Here is a 25,683-nt window from a genome sequence, read left to right as displayed (position 1 = left end):
GAGTTGTAAGAACTCGGGTTCTAGAGGTAGTATGGAACCAGACCACATGTGCTGTTGAAGGATATGATGAAAACCTTGGGTTTTATTGTGAGATGAGATATCTGAGGGATGCTAAATGGCTTTTAAAAGACATTTTAAGAGAATCACATTTAATTGCTTTGAAGCTATTTCTAATCTTTGCTCTAAAAGGTTCAGTGAATCTCCTTGTACAAACATTTCTGTGCATGACCACAGAGGAGACTGAATCTGTTCTTTAAATGGGACTACAATCTAGCTGATGACAAGGTTAGAGTCACCAACAGTTCAACAAAGAGTAGGTTCTCATAAGCATGAGTACAAATGAAGACTAACAAAACATAAGTTTTGAGGGCTATCTAGTTGAGGAAGCAAGTAAAATAAACTACAGGAAGAAGCAAAGACGCAGCAAATAAAGTCAAAGAGGAGAACTTTACAGTTAATAGTGATCCAAGGCATTTAACATCAGGGACAGAAAAAGATATTGAAGAAAGCAAAAAACAATCAGAAGGGGAACTAGGACTCATAATCATAGAATTTCCTAGATGAAGAGGCTCATGTAATTCAATTTCCTACCACTCCCAAGAGAAAGTCCTCCTGCCTCTGCTTGTTAGATTGAGGTGACCAAATAACTCATTAAATTTGAGATGAACTAAATTTTCATTGGGCACATGTATTCATCGGAAAGTTCTTACCAATAAGTGAGAAAGGAGTTACAGGGCTGTTATGGACTGAATGTTTGTGTCCCCCCAAAATTCATTATGTTAAATTCCTCATCCCCAATGAGACCATTTAGAGTAAGGGAGTACTTAAAGTTAGGGGCACCTGGATGGCTCAGTCAGTAAAACATGTGACTCTTGATCTCAGGTGGTGAGTTCAAGCCCCATATTGAGCATGGAGCCTACTTAAAAATAAACAAATAAATGAAATAAAGTTAAATAAGGCCTTGATCTGAGGACTGTGTTCTTGTGAGAGATACCAGAGAGCATGATGGTTCCCAAAGACAGAGACAAGGCAGCTGTCTGCTTGGAAGAGTCCTCAGGAACCAAACTAGCTAGTACCTTGATCTTGGACCTTTAGCCTCCAGAACTGTGAGAAATAAAGACATACATTTCTGGGGCGCCTGGGTGGCTCAGTCATTAAGCGTCTGCCTTCGGCTCAGGTCATGATCCCAGGGTCCTGGGATCGAGCCCCGCATCGGGCTCCCTGCCCAGTGGAAAGCCTGCTTCGCCCTCTCCTGCTCCCCCTGCTTGTGGTCCCTCTCTCGCTGTGTCTCTCTCTGTCAAATAAATAAATAAAATCTTAAAAAAAAAAAAAAGACATAAATTTCTGCTAAGCCACCCCGTCTGGTGTATTTTGTTACAGCAGCAGGAACAGACTAATAACACAAGGGCCAAATGATGATTCTCCAGAAAGAGGAAAGAAAAAAGTTAATAGGAATAAAACATATTAATAGGCAAGAAAAAATAAAAACACAACTTGACTCATCTATTATTAGTTCTACTGAAATTAAGAAAAAAGAAATGTAGAAAAAGATTCACTTACAAATATTCACTTTATAATAACAAAAAACAGAAAACCACCAATAAAAGCATGGTTAACTAGGTAGGTTAAACATAACCCTTTAAAAGCAGCAGAGAGAAAGGTCTGATGTGGCTTATCAATCATCAATGCTTACAGTATGAAGAGCCAATTAACCTACCTAGTGTCCCCATCAGAAATTGGGGCTAAAAAATTAGTACCTACCTTCTGAGACTGTTTTGAGAATAATATATATAAAGCAATGAATGAACACAGTACCTAGCATACAGTAAGTGTGTGATGATTGTTATTACTAGGATTTTTTTTTTCAGAAACAGGGTACAAATTTATATATCATGGATATAATATACCTATGAAAATAAACAAAGACTAGATGCTGCATTGGAATGACCATATGATTTGCCCCTACTTTCATGCATTTTCCTATTTTTCTTTAATGAGCCTACTGCTGTACTTTTTTAGTGAATTCTAAAATGTAACAGAAAACATAGTATATATAAAAGTGCTTAGGAACAAGGGAAAAATTCAGTAAATATTCAAAAGATATGGGAGTCAATAATAGAACATTAGTACTTTTATCTGGAGCTGAAGAAAATTAAGGTGACTAGGAAGGAATCAATACCCATTAGTTGATCTTAAAGTAGAGAGGGAACACTTTGGTGTGGTACTTCTCAAAGTGTGTTCCATGGACCACGAGTCAGAATCACTGGCAGGTTCCTGAGCTCCACCTGCTGTCTACAGGCATACCTTGTTTTACTATCCTTTACTTTTTTGTGCTTTGCAGACACTGTGTTTTTGTTTTTGTTTCTTACAAACTGAAGATGTGTGGCAACCTCATGTTGAACCAGTCTATCAGTACTATTTTTCCAATAGCATTGGCTCATTTTGTGTCTCTGTGTCACATTTTGGTGATTCTTGGAATATTTTTAACTTTTTATATAATATATAAATATAAAATATATAATAATATAATTATTATATATTTTACTTAGGTGGTCTGTGATCATTATAACTTGCTGAGAGCTCAGATGATGGTTAACATTTTTTAGGAATGGGGTATTTTTTGGAGCACCTGGGTGGCTCAGGCGTTAAGCGTCTGCCTTTGGTTCGGGTCATGATCCGAGGGTCCTGGGGTCGAGCCCCGCATCGGGCTCCCTGCTCCGCGGGAAGCCTGCTTCTCCCTCTCCCACTCCCCCTGCTTGTGTTCCCTCTCTCGCTGTGTCTCTCTCCATCAAATAAATAAATAAAAATCTTGAAAAAAAAAAGGAATAAAGTATTTTTCAATTTAGGTATGTACACCGTGTTTTTTAGACATGATCCTATTATACACTGAATAGATTACAGTATAAATAACTTTTATGTACACGCTGGGAAACCAAAATACTTATTTGACTTTGTTTATTGTGATACTTTATTGTGGTGGTCTGGACCTGAACCTACAATATCTCCTAGGTATGCCTGTATTGTATCAGACTCTCTGGGAGTGAAAACCCTGAATCCACATTTTAGTAAGTGCCCCAAGAGATCTTTAGGTATACTAGAGTTTGAGAATAACTGGTAGGGCACAGAGAATGCCAGCTTTGTAATCAAATATATCTGTGTTCAAATTCTAGCTCCACCAGTTATTAGCTTTGTGATAATGGGGGAAAGTTACCTAGCTTCACTGTACATCAAATTATCTTATCTGAAATATAAAGAAGACATGACTTATTTCAAAGGCTAACTGTGAATAAATGAAATAACATGTGTAGCCTCTAATAGTGCTTAGGACACATGAGCACTCAACATCTAGCACCTATCATAAAATACAATCAAGAATTGAGAGTTACAGGGGCGCCTGGGTGGCTCAGTCGGTTAAGCATCTGCCTTCGGCTCAGGTCATGATCTCGGGGTCCTGGGATCGAGTCCCACATCAGGCTCTCTGCTCAGCGGGAAGCCTGCTTCCCCCTCTCCTGCTCCCCCTGCTTGTGTTTCTGCTCTTGCTAACTCTCTCTCTCTCTCAAATAAATAAAATCTTTCAAAAAAAAAAAAAGAATTGAGAGTTCCAAATGACAATGTGAAACTGAAAAACACCTGAGCAATGTCTTCCTTAGTGCAAGATTCTCAAACTGATTAGGGGGCAAAGGACCTGCAAGTCAGTGTTTTCTGTAGAATGCTATTATACACTCACATGTTTAAGTCCACAATACAAACTAGGAAATCTATTATGTGAGTGAAATAGACAAGTGACATCCATCTGATACCTGCCAGTAAAAAATATGCAGGGAAACTAAGCACGACTGGCTGTGTAGAGCATTTCAGTAAATATCACTTTCACTAACTATTCATTTGCCAGCTCCAGGTAATAGGAAGCGGAGGGAAAAAATGCCAAAGAAAAACCTAAAATATGGGTGTCTGGGTGGCTCAGTTGGTTAAACGATTGCCTTCGGCTCAGGTCATGATCCTGGAGTCCTGGGATTGAGTCCAGGGATCGAGTCCCGCATTGGGCTCCTTGTTCAGCGGGGAGTCTGCTTCTCCCTCTGACCCTCTCCCCTCTCATGCTCTCTTTCAAATAAATAAATCTTAAAAAAAAAAAAAACCTTAAAACAGAGAACATTTTATCCTTTTCTTCCTGTGAATTAAAAAGCCCATTTTTCATTTTAACAATTTTGATGAACAGTAGTATTCTGTGATAGCCTGTTTCAGAACCAGTGTTTTAATCTAACTCCCTCACTTTATGTTAGAAAAATCTGAAGCCTAGAGAGGTTACATTTTTTTTTAAGATTTTATTTATTTATTTGATAGAGACAGCGAAAGCGAGAGCACAAGCAGGAGTGGGAGAGGGAGATGTAGGCTTCCCACTGAGCAGGGAGCCCGATGTGAGTTCGATCCCAGGACCCTGGGATCATGACCTGAGCTGAAAGGCAGACTCTTAGCAACTGAGCCACACTGGTGCCCGAAAGGTTACATATTTTTTCCAAAACTACAAATAGTGGCAAAGAGAGAACGAGAGCTCAGATATTTCAATTCCCAGCTCCTTCTATAAGATAATGTTGTCTCCACTACTGTAAGCTCATTCACAAAAGCATTGTTTTTGAGTTATTTCCACCTAAGTTTAATTTATCAATATGGGTCATAGTTACATGATATACAACATAAGAGTTCTAAAAGGTATTCAGTAAAAAACCTCCCGTTCCTGTCTCTCGGCCACTCAGGGCTCCTAGATATAGCCAAAGCTATTAGTTTCCTGGGCTAATTTGTTTCTTAAAAGGTCTCGACTTACCTTCGTTCAACAGGTACAGGCAAGGACCAGACTTCCCCTTCAGAGGCTGGAAGCTCATGTTGTGCAGCTTTCAGTGGAGTGTTGTCTAGCTTAAAGCTCTCCAGTGTTTTCATAATATCCTTAACATGTTTAGCTTCCACATTTATTTCCTGCCAAACCTGGTTTCAAAGGAGAATATGGCTCTTTAAATATCTGTAACCAATAAATCACTACCAAGATTAAACCAGGGCCATTTATTAGAGATGTTGGAAACCTCCATTTTGACATCAGTTATCCCATAAATCATGCCAAAATATTGCTGAAATTTTAAGAATGGTTATTAAGTTTTTTTCAATTGCAAGAGAAAATGAATTAAATATTTTGACCAATTAAACCATGTTACTAACTTACGGTTCATATTCAAACTGTATAATATATTGAAGTTGGCTCTAACTTTCTTTTTGGAAATTTTGATAAAAATAATCCTTTTATAAATTGCTTCTTTGATGTTTTTTATGCTATGTTACTGGACTTTTAAAATGGTGATGAGAATGCACTAATTTCATAGATCATTAATGGGCTGAAACCCACAGTTTGAAAAATATGGCTTCATATGACAAATGGCCCAAATCACATATAACCAAGATTTTTTTTAAGCATTTTTGACTCAATTTATAAACAATATATAAAATATTGAAAGAAAGTTGGTAATGTTTGGTTTTAAAACTAAATGATTTAAGTATCTTCACAAGAAAAGCGTAGACTTTTGGGGTGCCTGGGGGGCTCAGTCGGTTGTGTCCCACTCTCTTGGTTTTGGCTCAGGTCATGATCTCATGTTGTGGGATAGAGCCCTGTGTTGGGCTCTGTGCTCAGCAGGGAGTCTGCTTCCCCTCTTCCTCTGCCCCCCTCCCCTGCTCATGTGTGCACTCTACTATCTAAAAATAAATTAATAGGGGCACCTGGGTGGCTTAGTTGGTTGAGCATCCGGCTCTTGATTTTGGCTCAGGTCATGACCTCAGGGCTGTGAGACTGAGCCCCATGTCTGGCTCCAACTAAGCCACCCAGGCATTCAGCAGGGAGTCTGCTTGAGAGTCTCTCTCTCCCTCTCTCCATCTCCCTCCTGCCCACCCCCTGCCTCAAATAAACAAATAAATCTTAAAGAAAAAAAGTTTAGACTTTTAAAATAAAAGTCTCTAGCCCACAGGGGTGCCTGAGTGGCTCAGTTAAGTGTCCAACTCTTGATCTCAGCTCAGGTTTTGATCTCAGGTTGTGAGTTCGAGCCCCACCTTGGGCTCCACGATGGGTGTGTAGCCTACTTGAAAAAAAAGTCTCCAGGGCACCTGGGTGGCTCAGTCGTTAAGCGTCTGCCTTCAGCTCAGGTCATGATCCCAGGGTCCTGGGATCGAGTTCCACATCCGGCTCCCTGCTCAGTGGGAAGCCTGCTTCTCCCTCTCCCACTCCCTCTGCTTGTGTTCCTGCTCTCACTGCCTCTCTCCGTCAAATAAATAAATAAAATCTTAAAAAAAAAAAAAAAAAGAAAAAAGTCTCTAGCCAATGAACATAAATCTTTCAGTGACAAATTTAAGACTCTTTATGAAATAAAATACTTTCCTCTTCTGGAATGTAAGGGATATGCAGAGGCAGATTAAGGAAAAAGGTTTAAGTTCAAAGAGGTAGGATATTTTTCGCTCATAAAGAAATTAAGTACAAAAATGGAATACTATAAAAAAAAGCAGTTTAGTAGAATCTGAGGGATTAACGTTCTACTGAGAAGAACAGCTCAAAAATACTATTAAATTCTGTAACTTTTTTTTTTAAAGATTTTATATATTTATTTGACAGAGAGAGAGCCAGTGAGAGTGGGAACACAAGCAGGAGTGGGGAAGGGAGAAGCAGGCTTCCTATGGAGCAGGGAGCCCAATGCGGGCTCAATCCCAGGACCCTGGGACCATGACCTGAGCCCAAGATATACGCTTAACGGCTGAGCCACACAGGTGCCCCAAATTCTGTAACATTTCTTTCCTCTGTGATGTAGCTGAAACTTGTTAGAAATGCCACCTTTAAGTGGGCTTATAACTTCTACACTTTCCATCTGTAAATTTCTACTGGTCCCCAGTGACTAACATTCCTCATATGGGATTCAAATATGGTCTGCTTTAGAATATTCTACAGAAAATACTGTAACCATGACATTCAGCTGTCATCTGCAGTTTGAACAATGGCTTAATAAAGTCAATTCTAATTTTAATAGGTAAAAAAATGTGATACAGAAAAATACGACAAAACCATTTTTTTAATCTATTAGATTCCAACAACTATAACTGAGTAGAACTCACAATATTGATGACAGTGAATATGGACTATTACTAATATAACAAATCAAATTTCAAGTAACATTATATACAAATCCACGTAACAAACCATACACCCTTCAGGTGTAACTGCAAAGGACAGTCACGATCTCTTTAAGTCTTCTGAGTACTGAAACCACTAAAACACACAGCAGCATGAGTCTCACCTGTTGCCATTTCTGCTGGAGATAGGTATCTTTGACTGAGTACAGATACTTGTTCATCTGGTCAAGAACGCCCTGATAATACACCATTGCAGAGTCATAGTTGCCCAGCAGCGCATACTCACGGGCCAGTTTTACATTCTCACTAATCATAACAAGACTCATGCTCAATCATAAGCTAAAAAAAAAAGAAAGAAAGAAATATTATATGTCTCCTAAAAATAAGTATACAAAGCCCTTCTCTAAAGTATACTTTCTGGAGCTCCTTCAAGAAGCTCACAATCACACACACTGCACTTTCCATCTCCATTTGCCAAGCATTTTCTCCTCCTTCAAAGAAAGTTCTTGGTTCCCACAAGCAAACCCCACCCAGCTCGGAGGGCAGTTCTCCCAGCATGTCTGCCCTCTGAACTCCTCAGTCTAAAATAAATTCTCCCCCTTCTAAAATCCCCTGGCGCTTTACCTGGACCTTTCATTCAAGACACTTGTCTACTCTGAATTATACTAATTCATCTATATGCATCTTATCTCTACTTGGAGAGGATTTATATCTGAAAGGTGTGAGACTATATGCTCAGTGCATGACACACAAGTCTTTTTTTTTTTTAAGATTTTATTTATTTTTTGACAGAGACAGCGAGAGAGGGAACACAAGCAGGGGGAGTGGGAGAGGGAGAAGCAGGCTTCCCACCAAGCAGGGAGCCCGATGTGGGGCTCGATCCCAGGACCTGGGATCATGACCTGAACTGAAGGCAGACACTTAATTGACACACAAGTCTTACTGAGCATCTGAAGAACAAATGCACCATGTCAGATACAGTTTTTGGAAGGCAGTGTGGAACAGCAGAAAGCACATGCGTTTCAAAGTTAGAAAATTCTTGGTTAGAATTAAAATTCTGCCACCTTGGTCAAGTCCCTTAACTTTTCTAAGCTTCGGTTTTTAAATATGTAAAACTGAGATAGTAACTACTTCCAAGACTTGCACTATAAGGAATAAATGACTATTTAAAGTACCTAGCATACTACTTGGCAAATAATAGCATGTCAATAAATGCTAACTGCATCTTCCCTGGAACTTTCTATATATGAGAACCAAGCACAGTCTTTGTATTAGTAGGCTATGGATATATGGATGTGGATATAAAGCATCAGAAGTAGGCATTTGATAAATGTCAGCTCTGTTAACGCTGACAATTACTATTATTTATTAACTGTATATAGCATGGTGTAGTGGAAAGTCTGAAAGATCTGCATTATTTTTGAGAGAGCAGTAAGTTAGGGTTGTGGCTTTCAAAATAAAAAGAAATTTGAAACACATGGCGAAAGAAATGCTTAGAGTTAATATGAATGAAGTTTCAACGTGGTGGAACTAAAAAATGATGGAATCGTGAAAGATCACAGGAAAGCTGAGAAGAGACAGATGCATGAAGGAAAAATTAAGGATCATTTTTTTTTTTTTTTACTCCTTTTGTTTGTCAGTGGGATATTCAAATAGATGTACCTCATAGATGAACAGAGAAAACTTCAATATGGGGACCTCTCTACCTAGCTTAATTTAATCTAGCCAGAGGCATTTCCTAAAACTGTGATTTTCGACACCTCCCTCCCTCACCCCACCTATGGTTAAGGTCAAGTGATGCAACTGAGTTTAAGTCCCATAGAGACCACTATGGCTCTTATGTTTTTTATTATTTAAATTCTTCACTCAGGGATGAGGTTTTCTGTGAAAAAGCATGCCAAGCAAACTTCTTGAATTTAATTTAATGTAGATTGTTTAGCTGGCACACAGAGCAGGCCAACCAGGAATATCTAACACTATGTGTTACACACGGGACCAAAAAGATTTTCTACCAAATAGACAAAAAAGATTGTCTACAAATAGACAAGAGAAGGTAGTCATATCCACACAGCCCAGAATTAGAGGACTGCATAAATCAAGATTAATGGGAAATGCTGGCGGGCAGAAGAGTTACAAACCAGCACTGCTATCCATACCAGAGCAGAAGAGGGAGGGTACTATGCTCCTTAGGACAGAGATTAGAGAAGTGGGATCACAACCTCAATGGAGAAGCAGAGATGTCAAAATCACACCAACAGCCTCAGGCTTCTGTTCTCTGCCAGTCCTTGGCAGTTCTCATTTCTAACCAGCTAAAGGTACAACTGCTGCACCTCTACCCAGTTAGGTTTGATTAATACATGTCATGTATATTTATTACGATCTTTAAACCCAAACATCTTGAATCTCAGTATCAGGTTCAATTCCTAAGTACAAGGCAAGCCAGGAAGCCAAGATAGCAACTGGCCCCCTTCCCAAAAACCAATCCTAGAAGAGCCACAGTTACTTTGTAGAAGGTTGATGGATCTTAGAACTGAATATAAAATTCAGAAAAACACTGAAATAATAGATGGTGATTTGGGTCCTGGTGTGTGGGAAAGTACAAGGCAGCTCAGAGGGAAATAGGGCCAGGTTAGAGTTTCTAACTGTGCCTTTTCTGAGGTCTATTGTCCTGCCATCCTTGCGTACCCTCCCCACACTTTCCACTGCAGGACAGAGAAGTAGCAGTGCAAGCCCAGTCCCTGACGGAGACAGCAGGGTACATCATGGCAAAGCCAGGCCTGGACAGAGTGGGGAGGTGATAGAAACAGAGGTCAACAGGACAGCTCTTGGGAGTGGTCTCCTGCTGCCACTCTTCCCCTCAGGTTAGGCTAGAGGGGAACAACTGAGAAAGACAGTTCTTAGGACGATCAGTTCCCAGGCTGAGAATCCCTTATGGCACACAATCAGGACATCAGGAAGCGATGAGGGGTGGTTGAAGATGACTGCAGATTCACCACATCCAACCACCGTAAGAAAGAGTGATAATAATTGACCTAAGCTGTCAATTCAGGAAGCTAGAAAAAGACTAACAAAGCAGACTGAAAAGCACAAGAAGGGAGGAGCTAAAGGGCCAAATTTAAATAAAAACTAAAGGGCACCTGGCTGGCTCAGTTGGTGTAGCATTTGACTTTTTTTTTTTTTTTTAAAGATTTTACTTATTTAATTGACAGAGAGAGAAACACACACAGCGAGAGCAGGAACACAAGCAGGGGGAGCGGGAGAGGGGGAAGCAGGCCTCCCGCTGAGCAGGGAGCCGGATGTGGGGCTCGATCCCAGGACCCTGGGATCATGACCTGAGCCGAAGGCAGACGCTTAACGACTGAGCCACCTTTTCTTTTTTTTAAAGATTTTATTTATTTATTTGACAGAGAAAGAGACAGCGAGAGCAGGAACACAAGCAGGGGGAGTGGGAGAGGGAGAAGCAGGCTTCCCGCGGAGAAGGGAGCTGGATGTGGGACTCGATCCCAGGACCCTGGGATCATGACCTGAGCCGAAGGCAGACGCTTAACGACTGAGCCACCCAGGTGCCCTAGCATTTGACTCTTGATCTCAGGGATGTGCTTTCAAGCCCCACGTTGGATGTGGAGATTATTTACAAATAAAATCTTACAAAAAGAAAGAAAACCCCAAAACACTGGAAAAGACTTAAAAAATCAAACTATGGGTCATTTAAAAATTGAGAAACAAATCTTGGCAAAACTGATAAAGGAAAAGAAAAAAGAACATGCCAGGACGCCTGGGTGGCTCAGCGTCTGCCTTCAGCTCAGGTCATGATCCCAGGGTCCTGGGACGGAGCCCCACATTGGCCTCCCTGCTCTGAGGGAAGCCTGCTTTTCCCTCCCCCACTTCCCCTGCTGTGTTCCCTCTCTCGCTGTCTGTCAAAAAATAAATAAAATCTTAAAAAAAAAAAAAAAAAAAAGAACATGCAAATAAAGAAAACAGAATGAAAAAGAGAAAATAACTGGACGGATCTGAGTTGAAAGAAAATGAAATTTTGGGGGCACCTGGGTGGCTCACTGGGTTAAGCAACTGCCTTTGGCTCAGGTCATGACCCTGGGGTCCCAGGATCAAGCCCAGGATTAAGCCCAGCATCATATGGCATTGCATCACATCGCATCCCATCAGGCACATCGCATCCCATCAGGCGCATCACACTGCATCAGGCTCCCTGTTCCGCAGGGGGCCTGCTTCTCCCTCTCCTTCTGCCTGCCGCTCCCCCTGCTTATGCTCTCTCCCTGTAAAATAAATAAAATCTTAAAAAAAAAAGATAAAAGATTTTATTTATTTATATGAGAGACAGTATGAGGGGGGAAGGATCAGAAGAAGACTTCCCACTGAGCAGGGAGCCTGGTAGAGGACTCTGGGACTCTGTATGTATGTAGGATCCTGGGACTCTGGGATCATGACCTGAGCTGAAGGCACACACTTAACCAACTGAGCCGCCCAGGTGCCGGAAATTTTTTTCTCCTTTAAAAATTTTTCTTATTTCCTAGAAAATGGAGTTTTAATTAAAGACCTCTACCTTTAAAAGGCTTCAGGTCCAGAGGATTTTTTATACGTGGGTTCTACCTACCTTCTAAACAGAAAGTAATTCTAATCACATAAAAGTTGACTGAGAAAACAAGGGAAAAACTGACCAACTCTTTTTAGGAGGCTGGGCTCACCTCAATTTAAATTGAATAAGGACAATATAAAGCCCATTTTGCTTATGAACATAGATGTGGAAATCCAAAATAGGAGCTAACAATTTTTCAAAGGACACACACACTCTCTCTGATCAAGAATATTTACTGCAGAGGGGCGCCTAGGTGGCTCAGTAGGTTGAGTGTCCACCTCTTGGCTTCACAGCTCAGGTCATGATCTGGGGATCCTGGGGTGAGCTCCTGAGCTCTGCGCTCTGCAGGGAGTCTGCTTGGGGTCCTCTCCCTCTCTCGCCCCTCCCCTGTCCTCTCTAGGATAAATGAATAAATCTTAAAAAAAAAAAAAAGATTTACTGCAGGAATGCAAGGATAATTTAAGATGAGAAAATCCACCCTTATAATTCCCCATACTAATGGACAAAAGGACTTCATATAGAAACAAGTAAAGAGCATAAAGGACAATACAAGAAAAAGAAAACCCAAATGGCTAAAAGTACAGATGCTACTAACAGAGAAATGCAAATGAAAGCAATCAGAGACCCTCTTATACATTCACCAGATTAAAAACAAATTAGTAACTCCAATAATACTTAGTATTGGCAAGGATTTGGGAAAAAGGAAACCCTCACATACAATTTGTAGATATACACTGGTATAGTTATTTTGGAGAGCAATCTGGCAGTCCTTAGAGAAGTTGCATATGCCTATATCCTATGACCCAGCAATCCCACTCTTCTGTAAATATTCCAGAGAAAGTCTCACACAGATCCACAGAGACTTGTTTTGGGATGTTAATGACAGAACTGTTTGAGAAATGAAGGAGTTGGAGGCAATCGATCTATTCCCTGCTAGAGAAATGGGTAAGAAAATGTGCTGGAGGGGTGCCTGGGTGGCTCAGTCGGTTGAACCTCTGCCTTTGGCTCAGGTCATGATCTCAGGGTCCTGGGTCAAGCCCTGCATTGGGTTCCCTGCTCGGTGGGGAGTCTGCTTCTCCCTCTCCCTCTGCCATTCCCCCCCTGCTTGTGCTTGCTCTCTCTCTCTCTCTCTCTCTCCCCCTGTCAAATAAATAAATAAAATCTTTAAAAAAGAAAAGAAAAGAAAATGTGCTGGATGCATACTCTGGAATACCATGTAGAAGATGGAAGCAATTAACAAAATTTACAAATAGCAACATGCACAGATCATCGAAAAACAGGGTTGGGTGAAAAAAAAAAGCCTTAGATACAGAACAAATCTAGATTACAATACCATTTTATAAATTCAAAATACATATGCTATACAAAACACTCTTTTGTCAGGAATATACACACATCGAAAAACACATTAAATATATTAGAGTGCCTTGGAGGATTAAGATACAGAAATATGAGTGGAGAAAGAGGATGAAGGGTAAGGAAGAAACAATAAACACTACAAAAGAAGGGTCTTCTATCAATATACAGTTACAGACAGCCTCTAAGATGGCTTTCGGTAGCCTCTGCCCCCTCGTTTCCACACCTTTGTGAAATCACCTTCACTTAAATGTGAACTTGTAACAAACAGAATATGCAAAAATAACAGAATGTCATTTCTGAGATTAGACTGCCTCTTGCTGGTCTGCTCTAAGCTGCCCTGTGCAGAGGCTCACGTGGCAAAGAACTGAGGGAGGCTCCAGGCCAAAAGCCAGTGAGGAACTGAGGCAGTCAGTCCAATAGTCCAGAGGAGCTGAATCCTGCCATAACCATGTGAGGGAGCCTGGAAGCCGATCCTTCCTCAGTTGAGCCCTCGGATGACTGCAGCCCTGACTGATACCTTGACTAGAGCCTGTGAAAGACCCTGAATCACAAGCACCCAGCTACGCCATGCCCACAGCCTGACCAAAGAAACTGTGAGAGAAATGTTTGTTGTTTCCAGCCCCTAAGTTTTAGAGTAATTTGTTATGAAGCAATACAGCTATGAACTGAGGTTTGTAAGTTACTCAAAATTGAGCATTTGAGATCCAAAAGAAAAAAAACCCATGACCTACATAGTGATTCCATGGAGTCATGACCACTGATAATATTCCATCTTAATAAAAGCTCCATGGAGAGGGAGCATGGCTGTTATTTACTGATAAACCCCCAGAACCTGGAAGCATGTCTGGCACACAGCAAATATTCAGTCAATCTTTGAATGAAGAATGCCAGATTTTTGTTTGAACTACTAAGATTTCTTATCTTTGTCTAGTTCCTGACCCTCCGCACTCTCACATTCCTTGATCCTCAACTCATCCCTACCAGAACTGTGACTGCTTCTGCCCCAAGGCTCTAAATGCCCTATAGTGACACCTAGTCTGGGAAACAATGTTAGAAGAGTATAGCTGGGGTCAGGTGCTGCCAGTATACAGTGTATCTAGATGAGCCTGGATAGCAAGACTCTGTTGTCTTCTCCCTTCTCTTCCTCTTTTCCTCAACTGACTCTCTCCAGATCTTTCTTCCCATCCCTCTACTAAAAAAAATCTAAATCAAGTCGTTACTGATATATAGGTGTCACCCTACTTTTTTTTAAGGATCATGATTCAATGTCCCACAAAGCATAAAGTTCGCTCCAGGCCTTCTTTGAAGGTTCTATGTTACAAATACTTCTTTCTAGTCAGATAAAATTCCTTAGCATCCAATGAATAGACATTTTCTAACAAAAAGAAATATAAAGTCAATCCAAGGCCACCTGAAAAATGACCTGAAAAATTTTTGATTATCAAAGAAACAATGTGTTTACTGAAAAATAGTATCAAAATACCCTTAGTTGACTAAATGTGAGACAGAAATAAATTTTCCTATTCTTCTAGTAGTAGTCTCTAAGACAGCCTTTTTCTCAAATGAGTATCAACACTGCAAATTTATGAGACTCCAATTTTCAAGAATATGTTCTTATCATTGCTAAAACTACACTGCAGGAGTACAGAAATGAGGTCTACCTGGCACAATTTCCGGCAATTTTTGAAGAAATGAATATATTGGAGAAAAGCCTATAGTCAAATTTTAACCACCATGAACAGTAAAGAGTATCTACTGGTTCCATTAATAGAACACTTATAAAAATGATATTGTCCAAAAACTGATTCTTGATTAGACAGATTACTAAAGAGAAAAATAACCATATGTGATGCCTACTTTATCTCACAGCAAGCATCTCCTTTACATTATCCTGTCAGAACCAACGTTTTGTTTACACAGCTTATGTATTCATTTTCACTAATGGCTAATTCAATTTATTTAAGCTAAGTAAGGTGCAACACGAAATTTTAATTCAAGTAACAGAGTCAAAAACCTTAGACAATAAAAAATATTACAGCAAAATTTCTAGCAAACTTAATAGTTGCTGTGGTGTGGAATCTCTACAAAGAGACTTAGGGTGTCTCTTTCTCCTCTAGGATTAAGGAAAAGAAGTGATTAAAGACACAGAAAAAGAATAGGCAATAGATCAAACATCTGAGGTTCTAAGATTCCTATGCTCTCCCAAAACAGCAAATATGGGGCCTTCCCTATTCCACACCTAAAAAGGATACCATATCCACATAGTTTTTTAAGGAGTTAGACTGGGTTCCACTAATATTTCAGTTTTTACTGTAATGTGCATAGGTAATTCATTCAAGAAGTATTTACAGAGCACCTACTCAGTTGCAAGGAATTGCACTGAAGACAAAATTAAGAATTAAGCCTTTAAATCCCTAAAGTTTAGTAGAAGGGACATCATTTGATCTATCCTAGGTGTATTTTCTGCACTTAGGAGGAAACAAGCATACCATAGTATTAGGCACAGGCAATCAACATCTATGTTAAAAATACTTATCTGTAAAACTGATGTCCTAAAACAAAAACAGATGAACCTTAATCATACATTTTCTTGAAGGCATTTCAATAAATCGAGTGTAACTTTAAAAGTGACAACACACTGTTAAGCAGTGTTCAGAATGTTCATCTCTGGGATATGAAAACAACCATAATGGTAATTTAGTCAGTCGCTAATGATTATAAATACATACAATACATGAGTGATCCATGACCAATTACAGCATGGCATACATTCTTCTTACTTTTATAATCACTGTATAATAAATTCTCAAGAAGCATGAGAAAGTTATCAAAAGAATGCCTGCTCAGGAAAAAAAAGAATACATATATCTGTATTTGGTAAACTTTCTGTTTACCCTGAACAAAACAAAATCAGTGAATATAACAATTAAAATGTAATTCAAAATCCATGTTCAAGCCATATCAATAAACACTACAAGCAAAATCTATTTAGCATATAATCAACACTGACCACATTGATTTGATACATTATCTTTTTAACCAATCATGTAGCTAAAAAGAAAAACCTAAACCACTGCTGTAAACAGAAATTCAACAATGCTGTTAGTACAGCAAATTTTACAAGATTCTCTAATTCTTAGTATTTGTCAGAACTGGGACACCAGTTTCAAAATAAAATGCAGAATCTGTTGTATAATATGCCAAGTACTGAATCTGTAAAATGCAAAAGCTTCTTGAATAACCAAAGCCATAGAGGAGCTTTACACAGCTTTCCACAGTCTAGGAATGTTGGAAATTGATCAGCACTGCCGTTTTTTTTTTTAAAGCATGATACAGTAATATTAATAGTAATAGTAATACAAAATAAAGAGTTCTGACTCGATTCCTGTGTGAGAACTCACTGATTACAAAAATCATCTCCTTTGGAAAAGACAATAGGGCTGCACATTGAGACATTTAGTCCTGTGAACTTTACAAGAATCTTCTTGACACCGTGGTGTTCTATCATTGTGGCAAAGATTCTAAAACATTAGGAATGTTTTCAGCAGTAACTAAAGGTCTGATTTCAAAGAGGAATACATAAGTGAATGCTTTCAAGACAGAAGGATGCAAAATTGTGCTATTGGAATTTAGTAACTGATATAAAATGGCACTTCGCAGTCAAAAGAGAAAACTATTTTTGATTAAATAAGGGCTGAGACTATCCACTGTAAGGTACTTAAGGATCCACGTTTATCTCTAACTTCGTCACCATACGCTATACGATATGAAACAAATGTTTCGAGGGATACATATTTTTAAAAGGTACCAACTCTTAATCAAAAGGGCCAAAAACCTCCCAGAGGGCGCCCAGCACCAGAATAAAGAAACATCCTCAACAATATCACACCTACCTAACAAAATGTAAGAAAAGAAGCTGCATCCCATTTCAAGGCTTTCGAGGTTTTTCAGGGCTGAGGGTATGGGGCGGGGGCGTGGACGAATTCGGGAGAGAACTGCTCAAAAAAGCTAAGAAATAAAGAGAGATGTGTTTTTCCGACCAGAGACTTCTCTAATGACACAGGCCTAGAAAGGGGATCGCCAGGAACCCCCGAAAGTCCCAGGCTGGATAGGATTCCTCAGGTAGGGAACCCGTCACCTGAGCCACAGGTGTCAGCGACAACAGCGAGGACCTAAGACCTCGGCGCCGGCAAGGGCGGGCTAATGGCAGGATACGCAGACGGCTCTCATTGCCGGCCCCGAATCCCTCGCCAAGCTGGCCACGGGGGCCGGGGATCCCCGGAGCACCGGGAGAGTGAACACTCACCTGTGGCTGCCGACGATCCTTGGGAAACCGCCCACCGCCAGGCGGAGGGGAACGGCCGTGCGTTGCTCAGGACGGCTAGGAAGTAGGGCCCTGCCCAGCCCCAACCACTCTGCTCCGTGCTCACGGCCCCAGGACGGCGGTGGCCAACCGTCACCAGCCCTCAGTGCTGCTTCAGCTCGTCAAGAATTTGAAGGCAAACCCGTCAGGGTCACTTCCGGTGCTGGGGGTGGCCTCGGCGACTCCAGCGCACGCGGGGCGACGCCCCGGGAGCGAGGACGCCGGGCGGCGTGCGCGCGCCGGGCGCCAGGCACCGGGCGGGGAGCTGGGCGGGGCTGGCTGGGGCGCGCCTGCGCAGTCCGCACCGCCTCCTGGCGGCGGTCGAGGCGGAGAATAGGGATGGTAGGGATATAAATTATTGTCGCGTATCGTACCTTGGTAACTTTTTCCAAAGTTCTCGCTCACTTTTCCTCCCATTTGATTTTCACCACACTCCTCAGAGGTTCGGAAGTTAGAAGGTCTATTTTACAGGTGAGAGTGAAGGGCCAAATAATTTGTTTGTGACATCCAAGTACGCAGAATTCGACTAAGGCTCTTGTCACGACAGAAGATGAATAAAACAGGGAATGGGTAAACAAAGATATTCGGACAAGGTGCTGGTGGAGTTTCATTTTCTTGATTTATTTTTTTGGTCATCGTTTTAATACAACCGGACAACACACAATACTATGCTGTTTCAGGATTTATCGATACGGACTCCACAGTACGATTGGCCATGCTTCCTCCAGTTTCAATCTCCATCCTCTTCCTCCACCTGAGGTGGAATGAGGCACTAGACACGTTTTCCTTTAGGAGTGCATGGTAATTAAACTTCTAACCGTAAGTCATCAATTTAACACAGATTTATATAAAGGCAATTCAAGGGAAATATATCAATTTAGTCCACAAATATTTATTGAACTACTATGATGTCGACACCGTTGTAGGCATTGAGTATACATACAGCAATCAAAAAAATTTAATGTCTCATGGAGCTCAAAATCTTGTAAAATTCTCACCTAAGTAGAAAATAGTAGTTTTGCTACGGTGGATAGGAACTCCACTGTAATGGAGCAAAGGAAATTGTAATTCGTATATCTTTAAAAAAAAAAATTTCGGGGAGGTACAGATTAATTACCCTAGTTAGCCTGAATCAACCTTCACCTTTTATATGTGTGCAAAGGTATGCTGAATTGTAAAGCCCATTTGTACTTTTAAAACTTCTCAAAACAGAGGTGCCTGAGTGGCTCAGTGGTTAAGCAGCCAAGTCTCTTGGTTTTGGCTCAGGTCATGATCTCAGGGTCCTGGGATGGAGCCCGATTCTTCTCTCCCTTTGCCCCCCCCCCCACGCGCACTCACTCTCTCTCTAAATATATCCTAAAACAAAACAAAACAAAGACTTCTCAAAACAAAATGAATACATATTTTTTAACAAAATGAATACATATTATATAATTCTATTTATATGAAATTCTAGAACGAGCAAAACTAATCTATAGCAAAAAGCTATCAGTGTTTGCTTGAGGCTGGATTAAGGGTGGGAGGAGGGAGGAAAAGGATTAGACTTCAGAGAGGCATGAGGAAAGGTTCTGAAGTGATGGAAATGTTACATATCTCAATTAGGGTAGTGGTTACACAAATGTATGTATTTATTTAAAAACTCTTCGAAGAGAACACATAAAATGGATGCATTTTATTGTGCTTAAATCATACCTCAATGAAGTTAATTTTTTTATTTTATTATGTTAATCACCATACATTACATCATTTGTTTTTGATGTAGTGTTCCATGATTCATTATCTGCGTATAACACCCAGTGCTCCATGCAGAACGTGCTCTCCTTAATACCCATCACCAGGCTAACTCATCCCCCCACCCCCCTCCCCTCTAGAACCCTCAGGTTGTTTCTCAGAGTCCGTATTCTCTCATGGTTCATCTCCCCCCTCCAATTCCCCCACCTTCATTTTACCCTTCCTACTATCTTCTTTTTAACACATAATGTATTATTTGTTTCAGAAGTACAGGTCTCTGATTCAACAGTCTTACACAATTCACAGCGCTCACCATAGCACATACCCTCCCCAATGTCCATCACCCAGCCACCCTATCCCTCCCACCCCACCACCACTCCAGCAACCCTCAGTTTGTTTCCTGAGATTAAGAATTCCTCATAGCAGTGAGATCATATGATACATTTTTAAAGTAAAAAACCTCCAAAGAGCGGCTTACGTTCACTTGTTCAGTTTCTTCACTAGTTGTACCACTTAGGGAAGACTATGCTAAGCTGTAGAAGCCCCTAAATCAGAGGTTTCAAACAACAGGATTTTTTTTTTTATGGGAGTATAAACCCCCTTATACCAAAAAAGAATCTGAGTTTACCAAAGGGGCTATAAAGTCATGCCCCTTTGAACACTTTTTTCTTTTCTCATTTACTCTATATGTTCATAGCAGAGTGAATGCAGGCACTGGGACCCTTGGCCATGGGGAAAAATGGGGGGGAGTAACTTACACAACTTCTTCCTGGGTATGATGCATGCCACTTTTGCCCACATCTCATTGGCAAGTCGTGTGACCAAGCCTGACTTCAAAGGGACAAGGATGTGCAACTGCAGAGTGCTCTGAAGGAGAAACAGTATTTGTATACCACACTCCTGACTACTACACTAGTCATTTCTTCTTTCACAGGGTAGCTTCTACAACCACCAGCCTTCTGAAGTGATTGTGTCCAAACTGGGACTCATAAAATTATTATTATTATAATTATATATTTTTTCCTAGTGAGTAGTCAGATTAATTTGGCGGAATGATAGGGCACATGAAGGGAAATTACGGAAAAAGAAGTAGAAAGGTAGGTGCCAATAAAGGGTGTAAACTTTATTCAATTGGCAAAAAGGAGCCAATGAAAGTTTTCAAATGAAAGCATAAGTGACACAGCAAATAGGGAGATTAATTTGGCAGCTGTGAGTAGGAAGATTTGAAGGGGAGGAAGAAGAGATTGGGAGACTGTTGTAAGAGGTGTAGTGACCTCTGGAATTACACAGAAGATATTTCTAGAAAAAATAAAATACATTAAATCATTTTTTAAAATTTAAATTTTTATTATTTACTGTTTTATCTACTAAATTTAAATGTTAAAAATTTATGTTTCATCAGAGAAATCTAAAAGGACTTTCAGGACCAATTTATTAATTTTACTCACCTGGTCAATTGTATCTGGCAGTCCTTGCCTACATACTTCAAACATTTGAGCCATCTCTTAGAATACAGAGTATATACGAGAAAATTCTAACCACGATTAAGAATCTGCTGGATTTTTAGATTATGTGGCAATATTTGCAGTAACACACAGGGGCAGATCCCCAGTGTTATTCACTAAGCGTGTAATATACATTCTTCCTAAATAATAGCTTCCATCACCATCCTGCTACTCCCAGACTGCTGAATACTATGGGGAAAAAAAAAATCACACCACCATGAAGATTGATGCACCACAATTGTGTAACTTCCAACCCACCTGAAATATACTTTTCTGCATGTTCCACCTTAGTTCTCTCTCCTACTCGCTTCACATTAGTTATTTCAAACTTTCACCACTTTCCTCAAGCCAACCTCTACCCATTTCCACCCTTTCAGCAAATCACGATGTCTCCACCAGAGAAAATGGAAGCTATCAGATTGAAATTCCCTCAACTTGCTCCCTGTGGCAGAGACTATCATCTGGCCACCAAATACTCATTTTCTTTACTCAGTAACAGAACTAAGCTTGATGGAATTGGGCCATCTAGAATGCAGACTACATTTCCAGACTCTCATGCAGGTAGGTGTGGCCAGGGATCTGACTTCTGGCCAGTGGAAGTGTTACGTAGAACTCTTAGGAAGACACCTTAAAGGGAGAGGTCCTGAAACTCTCCCTTACCCCCTTCTCACATCCCCTCTTTTTACCAGGTGAGAACAGGGAACAGATGGATAGAAATAAGAAGCCAGCTGCTGATGTAAGTCACCTATAGGATATAAGCCATATGATGAAGGTAGCAGAATTGAACAGACGAAGTGTGGGCTGACTTTGTGGAGCTGCCATACCTGCTATGGACTGCCAACTCCAGGTATTGTATGTCTAAGCAGTGGTTGTTTTGGGTTTTATATGCAGCTAAACCTAATCACAATACTTGTACCGTCCAACTTACACATGTCTCTACTTCACACTTGCCCTTTGGCTTTCGCCTCCCATTTCAATGAAAGCTTAGTTTCCTTTGTCTACGCCCACGTCCTCCCCTTGAACTTAAAATTTGATTTTGGTTTTATTGCCAATTTATGTATTTATATTTATATGCTTCAAAATTCAAATGATACAAAAGGCTATATAGTGAGAAGTCTACTTTCTTGCCACCCTAGAAATCCAGTTCCCATCCCCAGAGATAATCAATGACATCACATTCATTAATTACCTTCCAGAGATATTCTTTTATTCTACACGCAATTAAATAATGCCATTTCTTGGCCCTCTCATGGGTTTTCTCATATTCTGCCAGTTTATGTCTTCAATCAAAGGACATTCCCTTTTGGTTCTTATACCCTTTATTTTTTTAAAGATTTTTTATTTATTTGATAGAGAGAGACACAGTGAGAAAGGGAACACAAGCAGGGGGAGTGGGAGAGGGAGAAGCAGGCCTACCGCTGAGCAGGGAGCCCGACGTGGGGCTCGATCCCAGGACCCTGGGATCATGACCTGAGCTGAAGGCAGACGCTTAACGACTGAGCCACCCAGGTGCCCCTACCCTTTATTTTCTTACTAGGATTTCCTATCTTTACATTTGTTATGAGAAATTTTTCTTTATATCATTGTGCATAGTTTTTTTTTTATGATTTTATTTATTTATTTGAGGGGGGAGAGCACAGAGGGAGAGGGAGAAGCAGACTCCCCGCTGAGCAGAGAGCCTGATGTGGGACTTGACCATCATTGTGCATAGTTTTAAGAGCCATTGTACTATTTTGCCAATTCCAGATGTTGGAATAGGCTCTTGGGGTTGATCTCCACTGTTTTTTCTTTTGAGAATAGGTCATATTTTTGTATTTCTTTGTATGACAGGTGATTTTGAAGTGTATCCTTGATATTGGATATGTTATGTTACAGATACTCTGGTTTAAATCTGTGATATATCTCTGGAGGTGTTTTTTAGTTTGCTTGTTTTGTTTTGTTGTTAAGCAGGCAATTAACTTGATTTGATTTGCTTTCTGTTGGGCAGCACCTCAAATGCCAGTTTAATTCTTTTGTTCTTAGGATGCTTTGATTCTTCCCCACAGATGTGTGGCAATGATTCAGCTAGAGATTTGGGGCTTTCTCAGGCAAGATATCATGAAAATTAGACACTCAGGGCGGCTGGGTGGCTCAGTTGTTAAGCGTCTGCCTTCAGCTCAGGTCATGATCCCAGGGTCCTGGGATGGAGTCCCACATCGGGCTCCCTGCTCGGCGGGAAGCCTGCTTCTCCCGCTCCCCCTGCTTGCGTTCTGTCGAAAAATAAAAATAAAAATCTTAAAAAAAAAAAAGAAAGAAAGAAAATTAGATACTCATCCAGTGCCATTCCTCTCTTTCAAGGGTTGACTTCCATCCAGAATCTGCCTGCTCTTGGTTCCACTCAGTATCTTTAGGTGGCTGTTTTTGTATTTTCCCCAGAGTTTATAATAGTTCTATGCGGTAAAGTCAATCCATTAGGAGCTTATTTGATCACAGTAGAAGCAGGATCCAGTTATCTTTCAGGTAGATCATTTGGATGCTAGTTTAGCTAATAAACTTGAAGGACCAGAATGAAATCAAAGAGTACAGTTAGAAAGTTATTGCAGTAATTCAGGCAAGAGCTGATGAGGGCCTCAACCAGAGTAGTTAACAATGGGGCCGAAGATGATGAGTTAGAGAAAAATGCATAAGGTAAAGTAACTGAGTTTCATGATTGATTGCATGGGAGATGATCAAAGTACAAAATGACCTCCTTAAATTGTTCTGCAAATCAGATTATACACAAATATAAATTCTATACTAATTAGGGTAAGTTCAGCAACAGTAACAAATGCAGATTTTATATGCAGGCGGGTGCGTGCGCGCACACACACACACACAGTTTTGTTTGTTTTCCTTTTCTCTAACATTTCTGCAGTTTATCAGTCCAGCCTGGACAGACAGCCCCACACCACACAATCTTTCAGGTAACCAGGTTCTTTTTTTTTTTTTTTTAAGATTTTATTTATGAGAGAGAGAACATGAGTGGGAGGGGGTAGAGAGGGACAAGCAGACTCCCTGCTGAGTGGGGGGGAGCCTGAGGCAGGGCTCAATCACAGGACCCTGAGATCATGACCTAAGCTATAGTCAGACACTTAACTGACTAAGCCACACAGGCGCCCTCAGGTAACTATGTTCTACTCATTTTGTTGATCCACCACCACTAAGGTGTTTCCCTTGTTTTTATAGTCAATATAAAGTCACCACTCTGTCCATGTTCCATCCTGTGGGGAAGAGGGAAAGAGCAAGTGGAGGGCAAGCAGTATCAACCTTAAGTGTATATCACATTTGCTCATATCCTAAGGGCCAAGACTTAGTCATGTGGCCACACCTAATTACAAGCGAATATGAGAAACATGGGCTCTAGCAGGGCAGTCAAAATTTGGACAGGGATGGGGGCTCTATTCACAAAAGAATGAGAGAATGGACGCTGGGGAACAAGAGCAGCTTATGTCATTAGTCAACCACTCTGGGAACTAAGTACTCATGAGAACCCCTTTTTCATCACAGAACAAATTTAACCCTTCTCCAGGGCAAAGAACTCGAAGTTCCACCCAGATTCTGAATCCGGTAGTATGTCTAGGATCTCTGGATCTTAAGTAGGAAGCAGGGGAGACGAGGTATTAGGGACGACAATAACTGCCTATGTTTCAGACATAAATTTGACATCTTTCCTCTATCTTTCACACACATAAGCAGATACATTTTTTGTGTGTTTCATTTTGGCCTAACAAAATAGAGTCACAAGCATGCCAAATGTGGGTCTACAGTGTAGTATAATGAATCATAGGAATAATGCAACTTGCATCAGCTATACAATGACCTCATGTAGACCAAATATAATTTTATAAGGAAGTGCAAACAAGAGGAAAAAGGAAACTAAGAATGATGGTAATGCTTGAAAAAGGAAAAGCAATACAAAACTAAAAATGTGTTCATCCGTGTAAAGTTGATTTAAGATATAGCATCAATATATGTATTTTCTGTCATGTGATAATTGTAAATAAACGAAAACAGATTAGCCAGCAACTACGTATTTTAAAATTTTAAAGCAGACTCAAGGGGCGCCTGAGTGGCTCAGTCATTAAGCGTCTGCCTTCAGCTCAGGTCATGGTCCCAGGGTCCTGGGATCGAGCCCCGCATCGGGCTCCCTGCTCAGTGGGGAGCATGCTTCTCCCTCTCCCACTCTCCCTGCTTGTGTTCCCTCTCTCACTGTCTCTGTGTCAAATAAAATCTTTTATAAAGAAAGAAAGAAAGAAAGAAAGAAAGCAGGCTCAAATGATACTAAATGAGTCTGATAATTAGAAAGGTTTAATTCTGTGCTAATCTAAAGGAAGCCTTTAACATGAAATATTTATTGTACTTATGTTGGGCAAAATGAAAACATTTTAGTGGGTTACACTACTCAGTTTGCCTTAACCCTATTATCATTAGTTATATACATTTTAATTCTAAAACATCGAATTTTTAATCATAAATTATCTCTGAGAATAAAGATTAAAATAATTTTTGAAAATGAAAATCAATATACGTAAGTGCCTTGATAGTCAGCTTTCCACACATAATTGAAAGATCTGAATTTCTTTTTTATTATTATCCCAGCAAATGTTACACTAGAGAAAATGATTGGGAAAATACAAATAGAGTCATTAAAAACACAGGCTGATTATTCATATCTACTACATTCAGAAGTATGCAAAACAATTTAGTTATATTGCAAAGCTGTAATTCCTTTTCCTAACAAAGCATTATTTTATAAAACTGTAGTGTTGTATTGATTCAATCTTAATACAAAATACTTATATATACAATACAATATAAAAGTAAACTGTGGGACAGTGCCTTCCACAAAGGGATATATTAAGGCGCTTTACAAATATACTAATATATTGACCCAAATTATTTTTTGCTTTAGATTAAAACAAACAGGCTAAATAAATGTTTCACTTTAAATACCAAAGGGA

At 40.2% G+C, this 25,683-nt stretch overlaps 1 protein-coding gene across 1 annotated transcript in view; it reads right to left on the bottom strand.

Annotated features, from left to right (window-relative positions):
- The window catches only part of KATNA1 (katanin catalytic subunit A1), a 34,873-nt gene extending 17,172 nt beyond the window's left edge, over positions 1 to 17,701 (bottom strand). The window contains exons 1-3 of the mRNA XM_028103314.2: positions 17,412 to 17,701; positions 7,317 to 7,491; positions 4,820 to 4,977 (exon numbers count right to left, since the gene is read on the bottom strand). Of these exons, the coding sequence (XP_027959115.1) occupies positions 4,820 to 4,977; positions 7,317 to 7,478 (320 nt within the window). The 5' untranslated portion in view covers positions 7,479 to 7,491; positions 17,412 to 17,701. The remainder of the gene's footprint in view (positions 1 to 4,819; positions 4,978 to 7,316; positions 7,492 to 17,411) is intronic.
- Positions 17,702 to 25,683: the final 7,982 nt, after the last annotated feature.

The sequence above is a fragment of the Eumetopias jubatus genome, unplaced genomic scaffold (assembly GCF_037043125.1).
Source record: "Eumetopias jubatus isolate StellerSeaLion01/CBP00866 unplaced genomic scaffold, mEumJub1_p1.0 scaffold_6, whole genome shotgun sequence".
NCBI classification, from domain to species: Eukaryota; Metazoa; Chordata; class Mammalia; order Carnivora; family Otariidae; genus Eumetopias; species Eumetopias jubatus.
Note: the sequence above shows the minus strand (reverse complement) of the source record. Positions and strands in the feature narration are given on the sequence as shown.